This window comes from Aythya fuligula, chromosome 4, assembly GCF_009819795.1.
Source record: "Aythya fuligula isolate bAytFul2 chromosome 4, bAytFul2.pri, whole genome shotgun sequence".
In the NCBI taxonomy this organism is placed as follows: Eukaryota; Metazoa; Chordata; class Aves; order Anseriformes; family Anatidae; genus Aythya; species Aythya fuligula.
This window is the reverse complement of record NC_045562.1, coordinates 75,628,896-75,648,712: the sequence shown is the minus strand read 5'-3', so window position 1 is coordinate 75,648,712 and position 19,817 is coordinate 75,628,896. Positions and strand designations below refer to the sequence as shown.

The window sequence follows — 19,817 nt, the reverse complement described above, 5'->3', positions numbered from 1 at the left end:
CAGTTCTACTCGGGATTTGCGACTCTCCCTCTTTTTCGAAGGAAGCGAGAGGCACGACGCCACCCCGACTTTCTCCACGCCCGGAGCAGAAGGGTTTTGGCAGCTTCACCGGTGGAGAAAGCAGTCCCGACCCGGAGGCTCCGTGAAACGAGCATCGTGGAGAAGCTTCTCGGTCCTCTCCCCTCCCCTCCTGTTCGTCCCCGTGTCCCCACCCCACCCCTCCGTCCCCAGCCGCCCGTCCCTCGCGGGCTCTACACCGTGGCCCCCAGCATTGCGTCTGTCCCCGTCAGGATCTCGTTCTGGTTGGAATCCAGTCCGAAGAATTTGACCTTGAGTCCGTCGACCGGGTGGACCACGGGCACCAGGGTGATTTTGGGGAAAGTCCTGGTGGCGAGCTCGAAGCGGCTGGTGCTGGCCAGCTCGATGGCCAGCGCCTTGAGGAAGAGCTTGGCCAGGTGCTTCCCCAGACAGGTCCGTACGCCCCCTCCGAAGGGGAGGTAGTGGAACCTGCCCTCCTTGTCTTCGCTACGGCCCTGCCCGAAGCGGTCGGGATCGAAGGCGTCCACGTCCTTGAAGACGGGGGCGGTGTCGTGGGTGTCCCGGATGCTGTACATGACGCTCCAGCCCTTGGGGATTTGGAAACCCTGCAGGGAAGAGGGGAAGGGGAGAGAAAAAAGCAGAGCGGGTTAACCATGCTGCAAGAAGGGAGAGGGGACAGCGCAAAGCCGCTTTGGTCCCCAGAGCAAATGCTTTTCTCTGTTTTATTTGGGGTTATTAACTAAATTTATAAAAAAGCAGAGAGAGCAACACAAAGTGCTAGGAGATGGGAATGCTGGATTGATTAATCCCTGCCTCTATCCCAGCCCGTCGGATGAGCCATTCCAATTTATTCGCTTTGTGGTCGCTCGCAGCAGCCACCTACCAGGAACCTGGCAGTGCCCGACTGCCCCGTGAGCCAGGCAGCCCAGAGGAGCCACACGCCCTTCACCACTTCGCTCCCACCCTGCCACCCAACGCTCACATCAGGGCCTGGGTGGTGTGAAACGGGGAAGCTTTCTCATCCCCTGAGCACTTTAAAAGGCTTCTGACTCCAATCCTTGCATTAGCAGGATTTGTGGTGACAGCCAGGTCTCAGGCTTTTGTTGCGCTGGTGGGAAACTCCAGCCATCGCGGTGAGCAATGCGCCTGTCATCTGGCAGCCCGGAGGTGCCCTCTGCAGTAAACCTTTCCCTTGTCACACCCCAGCTCAGATTTTGGCCTCAAACATTGTCACGATTTGCTCTTTGAGGCGTCATGGCTGTCTCCTCTTTGACATCCCGAGTGCATCTCTTCCCCACCAGGGGCTGGATCCCTGCGTCCTCCCATGACTCTGCAGCACTGCTACCCACCACCACCACCAGGATTGAATTTATCCTTCCTGGCTCTCATCTAAACAAAGCTTGGACAAGCTCTACACAAGGCACAGAGGGCTTTTTGGGGAAAGTGACAGTGCAGCAGCACCCCACCGCCACACCAGTACTCACATCCAGCTCGAAGGTTTGCAGCACCGTCCGGTACCCCCCCGAGATGGGGGTGAAGAGGCGAAGCACCTCCTTGATGACGCAGTCCAGGTAGTGCAGGCTGTTGATGTTGTCGAGCCGCAGGGAGCCCTCGCAGATGCAGCCGTTGTGGAGGATGCCCTTGCTGCGCAGCTCCTCCCGCAGCTTCTCCAGCACCCGCGGGTGTTTGAGGAGCTGCATGATCAGAGAGGTGCTGGCACTGGCGGTGGTGGCGTAGGCGGCAAAGATGAGCTCCAGGGTGCCGTCCTGAAAGGCAGGAGGAAAGCTGGGGTGAGACACAGAAGGGACAGACAGAGGGACAGACCGACAGCAGGGGCTAGGCACAGGGCTGTAGCAGCCTGGCTTAGGGCACTTCTTTCCCCTCCGTCTCAAGGCGTGCAGCTCCAGGGGATAAAGAGGCATTTCCCCCTTCTTGCCCTCTGCATGGGGATGTTCTGCTGCTGCTGACAGCAGAAGGAGGGCAGGATCGCTCCCACACCTGGGATGTTCTCCCTGCCCCATTCAGGTGATGCTACAGGGGTCCCCCCCAACACCCCACAGCTCTCCAGCCCGACCTCACTGCAATGTCCCTCCTGGTGCAGGCACAGTCCTGCTGCCCAATTTCTCCTGCACTCAGGGGAAACAAGGAACCTCCCTATTAAAAGGGAGACGTGGGTGGCTAGTGTGAAAGGCTGGACACACCACAGGGAGCTTTCCAAAGAGTCTTGGAGGATGCAGAGTGACAGACAGACAGGAGAAAAGCTCCCAGGGATGGGTGTTGATGGATCAAGTCATGCCACGAGCCTGCTGCAATTAATAACCTGCCAAGGGTTCATACACCCTGCAAAGGAGACACCTAAAAATTGCACAGGCAGGGGTGAGAGTCTGGTCAGGGCTAAAAGCTTCAGCAAGCTTGCACGGTCTTTTGATATCCCGTGGAAATGCTTTTAAGCAAGGACTGAGTGTGATGAATACACCCCGAAGGAAAGCAACTGGCTTGTTGGCACCGTGCTCCACCAGGTCAAGGTTCACCTGCAGCTCCAGCAACACTCTGTGGACCCCCAGATCTGACCGACCACCTCAGGTCTGCCCCCAAGAAATCCACCCTGCTCCAGCCGATGCTCTGCTGCGCAGGGAGCCCAAGCCCTGAGGACAAGGGGTCGCGGGGAGGACCTTTACCTTCAGCTCCTGCATGGTGAGCTCCTTGCCGTGCTCTTTGCCGCTTTCTATCAGGATGTCCAGAGCATCAGCATAGTCCTTGCCCTGTGTGTTCTGCAGTTTCTCCTGGATGGCTTTCTCCAGCCCTTTCTGCAGCGTTTCACGTGCCCGGATGCCCTGGGGAGCAGGAATCCACCAGATTACACAGGGCACAGCACTACAACCACCATCCCCTCCTGCCCTGGGGCTGCCCAGCATCCCCAGCAGCTTGAAACTTGCTCAGGAGGACACAACTATGGAATCCAACTGCACTTGCAGGTGCTCAAAGAGAAGTATAAAAATGCTGGAGTCACTCCCCAGCCAGGAAGAGCAAACCCCAGGTGTGCACAATTACAGGCGAGGGTAATCAGCACCTAGGTGCGAATGGTAGGTGGGATGTGGGAGCTCCAGTGCTGCACCAGTTCACAGGCCTCCCCCTCTCCCTGGGATATACAGAAATCCCTGGGAAAACTGTTTCTCAGGGGAAAGTCAGTTCATCCAAAAGAATCCTATTCCCAAGAGTGAAATGGGGTTCCCAAGCAATTTTATTGCTGGGCCTCACTAAAGCAGTTGGCATGGGAGTGCAGCCCCACTGAGCTAGCTTGGGGCTGCCAACGATTCACATGGTTAAGTAACAATAACAGAATTTGCAGTGATAGCCACCAAAATAATTAAAAAAAAAAAATCTATTACCAAAATTCCTGATGAAATACAACTATATTTTGTTGCGTTTTCACTTTGCATCTTCCATACAAGAACTGGAACAGTTCTTAGAATCAGGAGGGCTGCTGGCCTGTCTGGCCCTGCAGACAGGCAGTGCATTGGTAGGAGAAGGGTCCCACAAAATAAAATAAAAATAAAAATAAAAATAAAAATAAAAATAAAAATAAAAATAAAAATAAAAATAAAAATAAAAATAAAAATAAAAATAAAAATAAATAAGCAAAGTGCCATTGCAAGGAAAAATCACCCATTAAATCTGAGCAGATGCTGACTGTAATCTCTATTGCACTAAACCAAGGAGCTAAACCTAGCTCTCTGAAAGCCTATTAATGTGTCTCCCTCTCTACTCAACCAAAATAAGACTTTTTAGCCCAAAATAGACCTGCTTCTTAGACATCAGAGGGTAAGAAGACATCCCACCAAGAACATGCAGAGAGGTAGGGATTAGCCACTGCCTTCCCAACCCCAGATTGGGGTTATCGGCTGGTGGAAGCCCCAGCCCAGATCTCTTACCCTCCTGTAGCCACTGAAGGGCAGGTCCATGGGCAAGGAGAAGACGTTCTCCACAAACTGCTGGTAGACCTCGAAGAGGCGGCTGAGCTCCTCGTCGGGGATGCGGAAGCCCAGCAGGACGCGGATGGCCATGCGGAAGGTGAGCTTCTGGGTCTCGTGGTAGACGTTGATGGACTCGGGGTTGCTGCTCCAGGCCCGGAGGGTGTCTTTGATCACCAGCTGGATCTTGGGCAGATAGCTTTCCAGGGCCTCGTGGCTGAAGATTTTGGAGAAAACCTATTGAAAGAGAGTGAGAGAGATTTCTACGCAGCCCCAACAATCTTTGCATTCTCCAATAACCCGCTTCTGCTCACCAAAATGAACATCACAAATCTCCTACACTGAGCAGAAGACTTATCACCATCCAGAATTCATCATCCAGAGTGACCAATTTCCAGAATCACTGCCAAAAAGGGCTGATGGAGAGCCATCAGCTGAGGGAGCCTCCCCAGGCCGACCCCACCACAGCCACCCCAGAGGACTGGTGATATTGTGGTGTCCCCAAGCCCCTCTCCAGCAGCTAACTGGAGATGGAGGGAAACAATTCACTTCGTGCACGGCAGGGTGGATGGAACCAGCTTTCCTGTGGCTCCATGTGTCCTGCTTCCCACCTGCATTCATCCCACCAGCTGGGTGCTAATAACACAGCTCTTCCATGGGGCTTCTCTGATGTCTAATAGCCTGGTTGTGCACGAACACACACACAAGCTTTTCTCTCAGTGGGAAGCACTGGGAGTTTCTCTCTCCTAACAACCAACCGTTTTAAATATATACAAAAAAAAAAAATGGTAAAATAATTAGTTCAAGGCCTTTAGGCTCTCTGCAAAATCTGGCTGAACTCAGAGGTTCAAGTGCTATTGGGAAAAAGAGGCACACACGCATGCAGACGCTGAGATCGCACACATCTCATTTCCTTGGGAAACCGGGCTAAAAACCTGATGTCAGCAGACACTATTAATTTAAGTTCTGCAAGTAAACACTGCGCAGGAGTGGGCCTCCCCAGGTCCCCGATGCTAACGGCTCCTTACTCCAATTTGGGACTGAGCCCGCGTGTTGCACGAGGAGCTCAGAAATGCCAGGAATGTCCCTTGGCCTCCCCCCGGCACAGCCCACAGCACGCGCTTTCATTCGGCATCCCCGCCGCATCCCTCCCAGAGTGCACCGGAGGAAAAAAGTGCTGTTTGTTTATTTTTTATTAACCTCCACACACGGCGGCATGCACACATGCACCGCCACATGCCAGGCCTCCGGGAAAATCAAATTAAAGCAGGCTCCCACGGAGGGAGCTGCAAGCCTCCACCGGAGGCTGGTTGCTTGAGGGGGGCTGCAAAGTTATCAGAATGACAAGAAAAGGAGAGAAATCAAAGCCACCCCCTCTTTTGACGAGAGTTGAATGCACCGGAGCTGTAAATGTGGGAATTTCCTCTGCAGTCAGCACTCGAAGGGAAAGGTAACATTTTCCTGGCGGCGACCCCTCATTGCTAATGCACATCGTTCGCCGGGAGTTTGTTTGGTGAAATAACACCTCTGTCCCCTTGCAGCCCGGGTGGGAGGCTCGACAAAAGCTGCTTCATAACGCGCCGCATGCGGGCTGAGCCCCGAGTAAAACTCATCACACCACACACGGCAGGGCAGAGCTTGGCGTGGAAATCAGTGTGCAAGCAGGGTGCTAGGAGGAGGGCTGTGAGAGAGGGAGAAGATGCACAAAGACTGACAGACATGCCCCAGGTGTCTACAGAGAGCTGAGGAATGAATGAACGGAGCAGGAGAATGAATGAACGGCAGGGCTAGGGTGAGGGTGCGAGATGATGCGGCTGCTGCTCTCCGTGCCTCTCTGCAATTCACCGGCTATTTTTAAGCCCTGAAAGGACAGCAATGCTCAGGCAGACCAGCTCGGGTTTGTGCAAGGGGGTGGGAAAGAAGCTGCTTGGAGAAGAAGAGGTTGGAGCCCTGCTTGGGGCCAGCGTCGTGATGGAGGTGGCACATGGGGCTCCCAACCTGGGGCAAACCCCAGCCTCCCACATTGCTCCCCAACATCTCTCCCATGAGGGATGAGGACCCCTCCTGCTCCCCACACAAAGCCCAGCATCTACAGAAACACCTCTGGTCCTGCTATGCAAAAAAACAACCCCACAGTGCAGAGAACCAGCCCGGGGCTGGATCCACACCTTGTGGCCGAGCTGGACTCAGGACGAGCGCACCCGTCCCGAGGAGCGATGCTCAGCAAAGGCACAAGGGAGAGAACGACCCACCCTGGAGGTCAACCACCTGGAAATAGGGAATATTTTGCACTGGGGGGGGGGGGCATTTGGTCTTTTTTTGCCCTTTTTTGAGCTGTCCTTTTGCTGTCGGGCTCCTCCAGCCCCCTCCGGCTGCAAAGCCGGCGTCACGGGTCCCGGCCGCTCGCCGCCGCTGCGCTCCACGCCGCCTAATCCCAGATGTCAGCGGATCCTTCCCCAGCCAGACACAAGTCTGGATCCCCTTCCAGTCACCTCCAGTTCAACCCTGCATCTTTCCAGTTGATTAAAAAGGAGGAAAAGGCAGCCAACTTTCCCTGACAGACCTCGGCGCGTTCCTAGCCTAAAATCCCTGCGCCCTCTAGTGAAGCGCAGCCGAGGAGCATCGCTGCACAAAAAAAGTTGATCCCGAGCAGCCCGGAGGCAAAAACAGCTTTAAGGGGATGCCCCTTACAGGGGGGGTCCGGTAGCAGCCATGGGGCAGCCGGCCAGGGCTTTGGGGTGGCTGCTGGGAAGAGCCCTCATCTCTCCAAGTTTTTGGTGTTTCCTAAAAAAAGCCAACTCTGGGGATTTGCTCTGTGGATCTCACACCCGCACATGCTCGCCTACCCCCTGCCCGGGGAGACCCCCACCACCCAGTTGGAAACTTCCGAATCCGCCTCACAGTGGAAACAGGATATTTAAAGATTTATGGGTTTCCTAAGGCAGAAAATTCCTTCCCGGTGTCTCAGCTCCGGGATCCCCCGCAGAGGTCCAGCTCTGCGTGACAGTGAGCAGCCCCCAGTCGCAGACGGGGTGTACCCCAGCCCCATCCTTAACACTCAACAAAGAGGAGAGGACATTCAAGTAAAGCACCTTCAGCTTCAACCCACAGCATTTTTATGCTTAGAAAAAGCTTCATTTGGTAGCTGGGATGCAGTGTAATTATCAGGGATGATGTTTTCCATCATTTTACCCCTCCTTGGTGCCAGCCAAACTTCCCCCTCCAAGCACAAGTTTCATCCCCTGCTTTTCACCACTGTGATATGTGGGTCCCCAGCTCTCCAGCACAGACAGAGGGAGCAGAATTTTTCCTTTTCACCCTCCAGGAGGAGAAGCTGGGATTAGACACCCATGCTTCATCCAGCTCAGAGCTGCTGGCCTGACAACACAAAGGCACGATCAGCATGGAGATATTTTCACAAAACAATTTGGCATCAGCAGTACATGTCAGGGAAGCATCCAAAGCAGCATGCCAACCTGGAGATGTGCTGTTGCTTCCTACGTCCCAAAGGCCAGGCAGTGTTTGTCCCAGCCCTGTCCTGTCACCACCTTGTAAAGGATGTCTGCCTCTCTCTGCCAGGCGTGGAGCCCACTGCCGTGCTCCAGTGGGCTCATAAAGCAGGATGTTTTTGGAGAGGGATGAGAAGACTTGTGGGCAAGAGGCTGTCCTGGTGCTGGGAGCATGAGAGAAGGGAAAATGCAGCAAAAGAGCTGTGGGAATGTGCCACTGAGCCAAGCTACTGCCAAGAGGAGAGGACCTCCGCTGCCCTGACGCACTGCTGCTGGTGAAAGCTGGTCCTCTGGAAGGTGAAGCACCTCTGCTTGTGCTGGGACTGAAATGAGGTCTTGTGGTATCTCCCCATACCATGCTCTGCCACCATCCTCCACCACGGGAGGAATCCAGGTCCCTTTAGAGGGAAAAGCCAGGAGATTCTGCTCCCCAAAAAAGGAGCAGCGCTGGATGTGCAGAGCAAAGCACAGCACATTGCGAAGCGAGGAGCGTGGATGTGGGTGAGCTGAGGGCAGCAATCCCTCCCCAGGAGAAACACAAGAGCCCCATGCATTCTGCTGGGCCATGGCACTGGTGGCCGGACTGCAAGAGCAAGGCACGGAGCAGAGCAGGGGCCATTTCACCAGGCTTGGCCCAGCCAGAAAAAAAGTGGAGTAGAAGAAACTGCTTTGCAATGAGCAGTTTCACTGATATCCAAATGACTCACAAAAAAAAAAAAAAAAAAAAAAAAAGTACTAAAAAGAAAACCAGAGATCATCTCAGCATCTTTGGGGCGAGTTACGATGATTGTGCACCTTTCAGGATTACTCATAGTCCCAATTTTTACTTTTTTTCTTTTTTTTTCTTTTTTAAGCACTTGGGGTTGTGAGAAACTCTAGAATTTTGTCTTCCTGTTCCAATTCAAACTAAAACCAAACAGCCCAAGCACACCAGCTCCCTGTAGCATGAAACCTCCATGTCCAAGCAGTTCTAGAAACACTTTGCTTGGCATGGGAGGATTTGCTTTCCAACCCTTTAACAGGATAATGCGGTAAAGGGATGACAATGCAAAGGGGGAGAGGAGGAAAGAAGCGGGACACCCTACATCTATCTCAGCATCCCATCTGCAAAACTGTCTCCAAAAAAAAAATAATCCAGCACCAGCAAAGTGCAACCTGTTACATTCAGCAATTTAGGTTGCTTGGCCCTCTCCATGGGGTCACCCAAACACTCTGTGGTTCTTCAGCATCTCTGTGCCTGAAACCTGCTGAAACGCTGCTCCCCATCCCTCCCATTTACTCATGGGCAACCAGCACAGTGGGGGACTGCAAAATTCACCTTACATATTGTCAAGTGGGAAATCAAACACAGGGAGTGCCCTTGGACCTGGAAGAGGCATCACCTGGCCCAGAAGAGGTCCAGTGCTGCTGGTGGCTGGAGCCAAGGGGATGTAGCATCCCCTGAGCCCACCGGGCAGGTGATGGCATGGTCAGGGCAGCCACCCACCAGCAGCAGATGGCCTGGAAGAGCTGAGATGGGCTGCGGACAACATGGTGCACCCCAAATCTGTGGCATGGAGGTGAGAGCTCACCCAGAGCTAAAGAAAAGGAGAGCAGCTCGCTTGGCATCAGGGATGGTGCCCTGCCACCATGGCAGAGCCAGTGGAGGAGAGGTATTAGGAGACAAGTCCCCTTTTTGGTGACTTTTCCTGAAGCATGGAGGGCAGATCGAAGGGAAGGGATCCTCACACACTTCAGAAACCCACAGGTTGGACTTGGTAAACCATCTTTGAGAGCCCTTCCCAGAAGTGCTGAGACCTTGGTCCTGCCACGTGTTACATGGCAGAACAAGGGGATGGGAGGGAAACACCTGCCCCAAAACACAGCCTGCTCCATCCCAAAGGGGAATAAATACACCTTTCTTGTGCATGCACTGTCTTGGCAGAAATGGAAGAAGACCTTGGAAAAGTGCTTCCACACAGCAGGAAAATCTCAGCAGCTCTGCCACCAAAATCCTGAGGAAGGTCTTGCATCGGATGGGGATGGGCATGCCTCAAATGGTGCAGAGGAGTTCCTGTGTTTGAAGATGTGAGCTCCTGCAAACCACCAGTGAGCACCCCTCTGGCTTTAAACAAAGCCCAAAGAAGAGATGACAAAGCCTGAGGTGACCCAAGGCCACCAGGCGTAATTAAGGAGAGGAAAGATGAAGAGCAAGCTGATATATTTGGTGACAGAAGTGCCACCTGGGAAGTAAAGAGCATCATTAATCCGACACAAAGCCCTCTGACCCCAGAGGGATGAGCGGGATATTACAGACCCCAATTGCCCGAGCTGCCTGGCTGGACATACCATGGTGAGGCAGAAAACCAAAACTACTCAAAGACAGCACAGGATGGATCCTGAACCTGAAAAGCTCTCCCCCATCTCCAGGACGCACTCCTGGCATCCTCCGGTGCTGCCCAGAGCAGCCCAAGGAGGGATTTTTTCCCCTCCATGCCTCAGAAGACATCCCACAGCTCCCACCCCAGGGGATGTGGATGGTCAGAGCTCCACGAGGGGCTCAGCCCGTGGGGTAAGGGCAGATCCTGGGCTGCCACCATGCTCAGGTGCAGCTCAACCCAAAGCAGGGCCCGAGCACGCGGGGTGTTTTGGGGTGGGCAGCGCTCTGAAAACCCAAAAACCTCGTACTTCAGCCAGGAGCACCTGCGCTTTGCTTTTTTTTTTTAATCCTTTGGAATTACTCTGGATTTACACCGCCGTAGATGACAGCACTATTTGGTCTAAAGTCAATGAGCCAGCCTCGCCAGCAAATTCTTCCCCAAGACCGCGAGCGGGAGCCCTCCTACATCAATGGGAGCCTTTTTTTTCTCCAGCTCCGGTGGCTTTTGCCCGTGGGTTAAAGCAGCCTGGGAAGGGGTAAAGGGGCCTGGTGCATGGCAGCTGGATCCCAGCCCGCCTGAGCTGACCCGACACGATCCGGGGGGGGGCTCAGCTGGAAGGCGATGGCTCCTTCCCTACAATTCCTGCTGAGGAGGATGGAAATGCCAAAAAAAAAATATTAAATTCACTGAGCAGCCTGGGTCGGGGCGTTTGGCGGTGGGGAAGGTTTGGTCCTGCCGCCTCCCATCCCTCCTTCCTCCTCCCGCCCCTCTCCCCCGTCTGCCTCCTTCCCTCCCTCCCTCCCTCCCCCCAGTCCTGCCCACAGCAGCTGGTTTATATTTGGTTGTAAATTTATGGCCCCTTTTGTGTTCTTAATCCTCTTGCAAACTATATTAAAGCCTCAGACCTTTCTACTTGGTGCTAATAAGCTCAACACTTGTATGCCTCCGAGGCAGAACATTAATTGTGGTGTGTTAATGAATGATGTAGTTTTGGACAGTGAGACAAAACAGGCCGTTTCTCTGCACCACTGTCTGCTTCCTCCTCGAGTCTCCGGGTCTAGGATGTCTACCCAGCCCACGGACTGCTTTTATTTTATTCTTTCTTTTCCTTTTTTTAAGCCAGCTGTGCCTATTTTGGGATTACTATGCTGGAACAGAGCACGGGCCCTGCAAGTCCAGTGCTCTCTTGCCAGGGTTGGATGCTTCCAAGGAAAAGTCACTGTCCCACCTTTCCCTGCACCAGAGCACACTGGCACTGCTTATCCTACACCAAAAAACTCCTTCCTGGCCCCGGGCATTGCTCGGTTCAGACCCTAAAGCTCAGGGTGATGCATCCTGGCCATTTCCAGCTCCCATTCCCTTCTGTACACAGACACCGGGCTCCCTCGTGGGCAGCAGCACGGCAGCCTTTGCTCTCTGTTTGCTGAACTTCAGCTTCCCACTGCCCTTAAATCCCATAAAACCAGAGCCCACGCTATCCCTGCACAGGTTTGCTTTGCCTTCGTTACAGGTCGTATTGACCCAGGGGTCGACACTTCCAAAATACACACGGGGTAAATCCGGAGCAACTGCACTGATTTCACTGGGGTTTCACGGGTATAAATGGGAACTGAGGGGGTAAAAAAGACAAATTTAGGGAGGGATGTGGAATGGACTCAGTGTGAACAGCCAGACAGGGACAGGGTCCCATCCCCATTCATGGCTGTGCCTCCAAAACGAGAGCAGGATGGGGAGAGCCCCGAGGCAGGCGTTGTCCCAGGACCCCTCCCCAATGAGTTCTTGTAGGAGAGCAAGAGCCTCCCTCCCTCGGGATACAAAATGTGTCTGACACCTCCAACTCTCAGGGATGATGTGTGTCCTTCACCCCAAGGAGATGGAAAGGGTTCTGCCACCACAAAGCCAAGGCAAAGCCATGGCCGTGCTCGGCCAGGCAAGAGAGCAATGTGTCTGCTCCTGCCAGTCACCTCCAGGTGATCTGGGGACAAAAAGGCCAAGACAAAGGAATGAGCTCCCTCCGGTGTGGCATGGGCAGCCCAGATCCTTCTCCAACCTTGACATGAGCTCTGTGGCCCCCTGGCAGCAACAACCCTGCAGTAGGCGTCTATCTCAGGAGGTTGAGGAGTTTGCCTCCCACCCCACAAGCTGTCACGGCCCTAGGCAAAGCTGGCTTTGTACCTGAGACCTCTTCTCCAACAAAGCTCGGGGAGTTCCAAAAGGAAAATTTCTTCTATTTGTACAAATTTTGATGGTTTCCTGCAGGGGAGCTTTAATAAAGAGGGGATGGGAAAGCAGAGCTGCCATGGGGATTGTCTTGTTAATGTGACCTCATTCCTCCTAAGCATCTTCCAGGAGAGAAACTCAGAGCCCTGTATCAACACCTCTGGGATTAAAGCCTCTGACAGCCAGGGATGGAGAAGGATATTCACCCACTTTATGCAGGGAGAAAGAGAGAAGAGCTCCAGAGACCGAGACGTCCACCCCAGCCCTGATCCCATCACCATCATGGGCAACTACTGCAGATCCACCAGCAACGGCTGCAACCTGCTGGTGCTAAAAACACAGAGAAAAGCTAAAACTTTGCGGAAACCTATGCACGACCAGCAAAGCAGCTGATTTCTGCAGCAAGCTACAAGAACGTGCAGGGTTTAAGGCTCTTACTGGAGCTTGTCTGCTGTCTGAGTGGCAATCTGCCCCACCAAGAGACCACAGCTTGATTGCCAGGGAACAACGAAGGAGCATTTGCCAGTGCTGGTGTAAATAAGTGCAGCTCCACTGGCTTATAGGAAGATGATGAGGACTCATTTCAGGTGGTGACCATGCAGTGCTTGGTGGGACAAGAGCTGGAGATGACCCAAATGTTTTGGGTCTCAGAAGAGGGTGAGCACATGGGGCTTCATGCTCCTTTTAGTCCTAGCAGCTGGCACCCAATGCCACAGGCAGCCTCGTGGGAAATGATAGCTCATGGCAACTTCTGGCAGGACCAGAGGATGAGAAAGTGGTTAAGAGTGAGCAAAGAGTCGAGCTGAGAGGTGGGGGGAAAAGAAAAAGAAAAGCCCCACAAGGTTTGAACTGAGTTATCAACAACCCCACAGGTTTCCCAGGAGCTACTGCTGCTCTTCTCCATGGAGCTTTCAGGCTGCTCTGAATCTTTTAACCTTTTCTATTAATACTAGCACCCTTGCTAGGAAAGTTGATGATATCTGTGAAAAATGCCATCTTCTGCCAATGTCTTTTTGCTTGGCTTCCCAGCAGGGAGGTACAGAGCAGGTACCTAAGAGAAAAACTTCTACGTGGAAGGAGAAAACTTAAATCTCAGTCTAGTGCTTCTTCCTCATGCATCTCACAGTCAGGATGGGGAGAGTTAAAAGTCGGTGCCATTTAACAGCAACAAAAGCTCAGGGCTGACAAACTCAAAAGGCACCGCTAATTTCTGCCCGTAGAAGGCACCTGGCCTGGAAAAAACCTTTAATCTGGTCATCGCAATCTCGCCAGGAACAGAATGATCTATTGCTTCACATCAGAAGCAGGCTCACCTTATCTCTGCGTGTGCAACTCGCCCAGCCCAGGGCGAGGGATGGTTTGCACAGAGGAAAGGGCGATTCCAGCCAACAGGCTCCGTGAGCACCCTTGGGTGCGTGACCCACAGGATGCTCAGCCCCTCAAGAACAGTAATTAAACAGTAATTAAAAGACCGAGTGAAGGAATCAGAATAATCAGCCGTATTCAAAGGAAAGTGGACCAGCCAGCTGAGCCCATCGTACCCAAACCTTGATGAAATAGAAAGCTAAGAGTCTGCTTAGCCCCACAGCATCCCCAGCCCTGCTAATCTTGCTCTCCACTACACCAGAGCCCAGAGCAAGGTGAGGGGTGCAGGCAGGAGCCCTTGTGGTCCATAAGCATCTGAGGCCATGGCTCGGTTGCATCAGAGCCTTGATCCAACAACAGGGCATCCCAGGACAGCGGGCTGTACCTGTTCTCGGGAATCTTTAACCATCCCTGAGGCAGGAATTAGGATCTTGGCCAGCTCGGGATCATACGCAATGCTAAAAATTGGGAAGGCAAAAGAGTTTTGAGGAGAATGGAGATCCAGACCAGCCTTGGGCTTAAAAATACAGGGAGTATTTGGGTCTGGGATTCACAGCCTACCATATAAGTGAGACAGGTACTGAGGGAGAGAGGCTGTCCCCTGGCTATGCCACTGGTATTGCTCCTTTCTGGTGCCAACGCTCCCCAGCTGTGCTGTGGTGCAAATTACGAGCCCATCAGGATACCACAGAGGTCAGGCCTCCCTTTTCCATGACCTCGTTCCCATAACCCACGCTCTCCTCTCCTCCCCCAGCATCTTTTCCTGAGGTTTGAATTCTGCGGGTTTTATTGAGGACATCTCAAGCAAAGGCCTGAGCTACCCACTCCTCAGCAGAGAAAAACTGTTTTTTTTTGCCAAACGAGATAAAGGAAGCAGCGGAGGAGAGTGGAGGCACCTTCACTTCACTGTCTGCTACCACTGAACCTTCTCGTAATAGCAAACAGGATCCAGAGCTGCAGCTTCACCCCTGCTTTCCCCTGCTGCCGGAGGAAAACCATCCCTGTCCCTGCACCTCTCCTTCCCCTGGACACCCTCTGTGATGGGACAGCCCCACGCACAACCTTTCACGGCAGGGATGGGAAAGATTCCTCCCTCCTTAAGACAAAAAGGAGCAGCCCAAGCAGCCAGCGGTGCAATTGCAGGCACCGAGCTCACCCCAATCCCAAGCAGGGACCAGCAGCACGGTCCTGGTGGCAGTGTTGGGGCTTTTCATTAAGAAATGTGACTCGTGGGAGTCAGACCAAGGTGGTTTTCTCATCCTAACCCCAGGAGGGAAGAGAAGCGACGGGGTTCGGTAGGGATTTCAGAGAAATGCATGCACCAGGATAGGGAATCCTGCTGGAGCACAGAAAGGAGAGCAGAGTTTGCCTCGGGACAAGCCCTGGGGCAGCCCCTTGGTGCTGGGTACCACCCTTAATCCCACCTGGGGGCGATGCTTTTGGGGAGCAGGGAGATGCTTTCCCTTCACCACCCCCCAAATTAACCCCCCGCCCTGACCCAGCAGGGCAAGAAGCAGGGATGTGAAGCCCATGCCACCATCACCCATGCCACCACGCCAGCACGCCCTGCCTGTCACCTCTGCCACCTCCTTTGCCTGGGGGATTTTTGCCTGGGGGGGGTCCCTAAAATCGATCCCTGACACCTGAGGACACTTCACTGCCCCCTGAAACCAGGCTACAGCAAGCAGGACCCCAACGGGGGCTCCCCACAGCCCCCTCTGGTGCAGCCTGGACGTGGGGGGGGCGCTCTGCATTGCCCCCTCTCCCCGATGCCTCCCCCCCCTTCCTGCATCTCCCTTTTAAGACCTCTGCGGGGCCGCTCCCGACCTCCAGCCCACGGCAGCCCCCGCCACGCGTGTCCACAGCCACGGGTGGGCAGCGGGGGGGGGCAGAGACAGCCCTCGGGAACGCCCCGTGTGCCCCCCCCCCGGCTCCCTCCCACCATCCCATCGCCCTTTTAAATTCCTCAAAGGCTCCGAGCACGGACACGGGGGGGGGGGGACAGGATGGGGAGGAGGGGGGTACCCACGCGGGACCGCCCACTCAGAGGGGACCTCGGGGGGGCGTAAAGGGAGGGGAGGGGAAGCAGGGGAGGGAGAGGAGGAGGAGAAAAGAGGGAAAGGGAGGGGATAAACGGGGGTCCCCCCGCTCCCCGCGCCCCCCCACGCGCGGCGCGCCCGGTCTCGCGTGGGCTCCTCACCTTCCTCTTGTGCCGGTGGATGTCGCCGATGGAGTTGGCCACGGTGTTGGGCCCCAGCAGCATGCGGGTGCTGCGCGGCCACTCGGTGCTCACCAGGTGGTGCTCCCCCATCAGGATCTTCCGCACGTTCTCCGCGCCCGTCACCCGCACCAGCGGCCGCCCCAGCAAGTGCGTCTTGAACACGTTCCCGTACTTCTCCCGTCGCGAAGACTGGAAGCAGGAGCCCTGCCGGGGGGGGAGCACGGGGAGGGGGCCCCGAGAGGCCGGTGTCACCGCACGGCCCCCTTCTCCCCCCCACGCGTGGGGATCCCCCCCCCCAATTCCGCGTCCCCGCATCCCCCCGCGAGCAGCATCGCTCCCGGAGCAGCTCCGCGGGGATTTCGGATTTTTTTTTTTTTCCCCTGGTTTTTGGAAGCGGAGACCCGGCGAGCAGCCTGGGGAAGCGCCGAGGAGGGGGGAGCCGTGCCTGAGGGTCTGGGGGGGGCAAAATGCGGGGGTCCCACCCGTGCACAGCCCCGCTGCATCCGACGGGGCGCCCGGCGCTGCCCGCTCCTCCCGCCGGGGCCCTCCGCCCCCCGTCCGCCTCCCTTTTTCTACCTCCCCCGGCACTTTTAAAACTCTTTTTTTTTTTTCCCTCACTTTTTTTTTTTTCCCTCTCTCTTTTTTTTTTTCTTCCCTCCTTTTTTTTTTTTTTTTCTCTTTTTTTTTTCCCCTCGCTCAGACCGAATTTACTCGAGAGGCTGCGATTCGCCTAAGTAAATCTGCAGATTTCGGGCGGCTTTAATAACTTTCCCACATGCTCCGGGGGGGGCTTTTGTCGGCGAGGAGCCGGCCGGAGAGGCGGGGGGGGGGGGGGGGGGGGAAACCCGGCTCGTGTCCCCCCCCCAAAAAACCCCGACCCGCGGGGAGAAGCGCTGCGAGCGATCGCGGGTTGCGAGTGCGTGTGTTTATTTTGAAACAAAAGCGCGGTTGTGAATTTCAGATGTTCAGGTGACCCTGTTTCTTGATCTGCGTAAATATAATTAAAGTCCTTTTTGTGGCATTAATAAAGAGTTATTTGTACACCATTTCCAGGGCAGCACAAAGAGGACCTTTATGTGGGAGAAGTTTCGAATGGAGTCCAATTTATACAAAATTTTGTATTTTTAGCCCTGGACTCTGTTTGGATGGAGCCTGTGGAAAAGCGAGAACCCTTTTCTGGTCCCCCTGTAAAAATCTGATAAATTTCTTTAAAAAATAAAGCCCTATTGAGAGCGTGCGGTTAACCCCTTCGGCGCCGCGCCCGGGGAAGGGGGGAACCGCTCGGGGTGCGGGGGTTCTCACCTCGGGGTTTCCCCCAGCTCCCAGCCGAGCCGAGCCGAGCCGGGCCGGGCCGGGCCGGGCCAGCCGCAGCCGCGCAGCCGGTGCCGGGCAGCGCTGCCCGGAGGAGCCGTGCCGGGGCCGTGCCGTCAATGAAACGCGACCTTGGGCGGCGAGAGCATCCCGGCGGAGGTTTGTTTGGCTCGGAGTGGGAAAGGCTCGGGCTAATTGTCCTCGGGGCTTCCCTCCCGGGAGGCTGCGAGCGGCGGGGTGCCCCCAGCCCAGCCCGCGGCTCCCCCCCGAGCGGGGCACCCCCGGCGGCCGCCAGCCTCCTCTCCTCCTCCTCCTCCTTCTCTCTCTCTCTCTCTTTTTTTTTTTTTTCTCCCCTTTTTTTTGGCAGTCACCCTTCCTCAACGCGGTCCGAGGGGATCCCGCTCCGCCCGCCGCTGCTGCTCAGCACTTAGCGAGGTTAATCCCGGGTTAAGCTCCCGATTACCTCCGTGGGCTTCCCCCGGCACCGGACCCGAGCCGGGCGGGTCGGGAACCCGGCCGGGAGCAGCTCCCGGGGCCGCGGGACGAGCAGAGGGGAGGGGGCGCGACCGGGGGACCCCCGCACCGTGCCCGCAAACCCCCGGGGAAGCCAAATCCCCGCGTGCCGCCCCCGGGGTTTGGCTGATTTTCTTTTTTCATTTTGCTTGGATTCGGGCTGGGGGAAGAAAAAGGCTTTTTGGCAGCGCGGGGGAGACCCCCGAGCCTCCCCCCGCCGCCTCCCCGGCACCGCGCAGCCCCCGCCGGGGGAACCCCGGCGCGCCCCGGGCCGGGCAGCGCAGCGCAGAGCCCCGGGCGAGCTGAGCCGAGCCCAGCCGAGCCGAGCCGGGCTCCCTCGGTCTCCCCCAGCCCCATCTGCCTCCCCAGCTCGCCGGGAACCCGCCTGATGCAATCGCAGCCCGTGCAAAAGGAAAGAAAAAGGGAGGGAAAAAAAAAAAAGAAGAAGAAAAAAAAAAAAAAAGCAGCCGGTCCCAGCCCACCTTCCAGGGAGGGAAGGGAATCCTCCTTACCTGCAGGAGCCAGTGGAAGGTTTCTCCGATTAAAGGGAATCCCATAGAGCCTTTAGGGATTGGTAGCTTGCAGGTTTTGTCGCGGGTGGCAGCCCAGCGGAGCTGCCACAATTGTTGGGACACGGCCAGCAGCAAAGTCAGTGACACCAAGCACGCCGCGAGGGTAGCCAGTGCCGAGACGAGATCAAAACTTTCAAAAAGCATATTTGGAAGAAGGAGGAGGAGGAGGGTGGGGAGAGAAACAGCCCCTTGACAGGCACCACACTCGCACCCACACACACGCACGCACGAAAAGAGGGCGATTGCGGAGCGCACACTGACCCTGCCTGGGGGGTCCTGGGGCGGGGGGGCTGCGCTCGCCCCCCTCTCCGCCGGCAGGTTAGAAAAACAGCAGGAAAAAAGAAAAAAAAAAAAAAAAAAAAGGAGGGAAAAAAAAAAAGAAGGGCAAGGAAAAATTGAAAAGGGGCAAAAAAAAGCAGTTTCTCCTCTGTCCCTCTCTGAAAACTTTGTTCTTGTTTGGAATAAACTTGACAGAGTGACACAGGCGAAAAAAAAAAAAAGGGAAAAAAAAAAGAAAAACACACCAACTACGCTGAAAGAGAGGAAAAAAGAAAAAGGCTACAGGAGAGCCCCCAAAAGAGGGGCGTGGGGGCACTGAGTAGCTAAAAACGCGAGAAAAAAAAAAAAAATAAAAAGGAAAACCCCGGAGTGAAAAAAAAAAAAAGACCCCCAAAAAGTCCAAATGCAGATGCTCTGGCTCTCGCTCGCTTTCAAGGCAAGCCACACACACCAGAAGGAGCAAAAAAAAAAAAAAAAAAAATGAAAGAAAAAAAAAAAGGAGCGAGATTTTAAAAAATACTGAAAAAAAAATCTTAAAATAAGTCAGCAAAGACCTGGAGAGATGGAAGAATTAAATAGCTCTATATATGTATCTATACACAGGGAGCGAGACAGATCGGTTTATATCTCTATCTCCCTCCACATAAATATATCTCCATAAATATATATATAAATATATATGTGTATATATATATATATATATAAATATATATATATATATATATATGCGCGCCGGTTATTTGTTAGCCCCAGACTTTTCACAAGACTCCTGGTTTAAGAGGAGGAGGCAGGGCTGCCTCGGTATAGCCCCTCGCGATGTGAGTTCGGGTAACAGAAAGTCAATGTGTGTTTATATAGAGGCGGGGAAGCCGGGCTGGGCTCGCCGCCAGCCCCGGCTGCTCCCCCGCACACCCACCCTCACTTCAGAGGGCTCCGGGGGAGGCGGGCCGAGCCGGGCGGACGCGGCGCTGGAGCGTGCGAGCCCTGGCCCGCCGCCCGCAGCACGGTCACGCCGAGCTCCTCGGCCTCCCTCCTCCTCCTCCTCCTCCTCCTCCTCCTCCTCTTCTCCTCCTTCGCCTCCTCCTCCTCCTTCTCCTCCAGCAGCCGCCGCCGCCGCCGCCGTCCGCACCTTCGGCCTGCGGAGAGACGAGCGCAGCGCGGCTCAGCCCGGAGCCCCCCCCCCCCCAACCCCAAGGATTTTAGCCAGCCCCCCCCCCCACCCCACAAGATGCTTAACCCCTAGTGAGGGCCTCCTCGCAAGCCCCTCAGCCCCAAATTTACCCCACCCCAAGATTTATCCCACCCCAAGATTTGTCCCCCCACTTACTGCGTCCCTCCTTGCAACCCCCTCACCCCGAAATTTACCCCACCCCAAGATTTGTCCCCCCCCCCGACTTCAAGAGTCCCTCCTTGCAAGCCCCTCACCCCCAAATTTACCCCACCCCAAGGTTTACCCC

At 55.0% G+C, this 19,817-nt stretch overlaps 1 protein-coding gene across 2 annotated transcripts; it reads right to left on the bottom strand.

Annotated features, from left to right (window-relative positions):
- Positions 1-251: 251 nt before the first annotated feature.
- On the bottom strand, positions 252-18,225 carry LOC116489074 (cytochrome P450 26B1). Of its 2 annotated transcripts, XM_032187146.1 has the most exons (6): positions 18,022-18,225; positions 15,665-15,889; positions 3,972-4,247; positions 2,718-2,873; positions 1,524-1,805; positions 252-644 (listed from the first exon to the last, which is right to left on the bottom strand). In XM_032187146.1, the coding sequence occupies exons 1-6, from the start codon at positions 18,223-18,225 to the stop codon at positions 252-254; spliced, it is 1,536 nt and encodes a 511-aa protein (XP_032043037.1). The 2 variants fall into 2 exon arrangements, with proteins under 2 accessions (XP_032043037.1, XP_032043038.1); XM_032187147.1 differs by lacking the exon at positions 15,665-15,889.
- Between the last annotated feature and the right edge of the window lie 1,592 nt (positions 18,226-19,817).

Bases quoted from the DNA above. Each gene is read 5' to 3' on its own strand.
- LOC116489074 (XM_032187146.1), bottom strand. From the start codon at position 18,225: ATGCTTTTTGAAAGTTTTGATCTCGTCTCGGCACTGGCTACCCTCGCG. The intron at 15,890-18,021 runs GTAAGGAGGATT...CCCCCCCGGCAG, and splicing joins CCTTCCACTGGCTCCTGCAG to GGCTCCTGCTTCCAGTCTTC. The intron at 645-1,523 runs GTGAGTACTGGT...TCTTCCCTGCAG, and splicing joins TGCAAACCTTCGAGCTGGAT to GGTTTCCAAATCCCCAAGGG.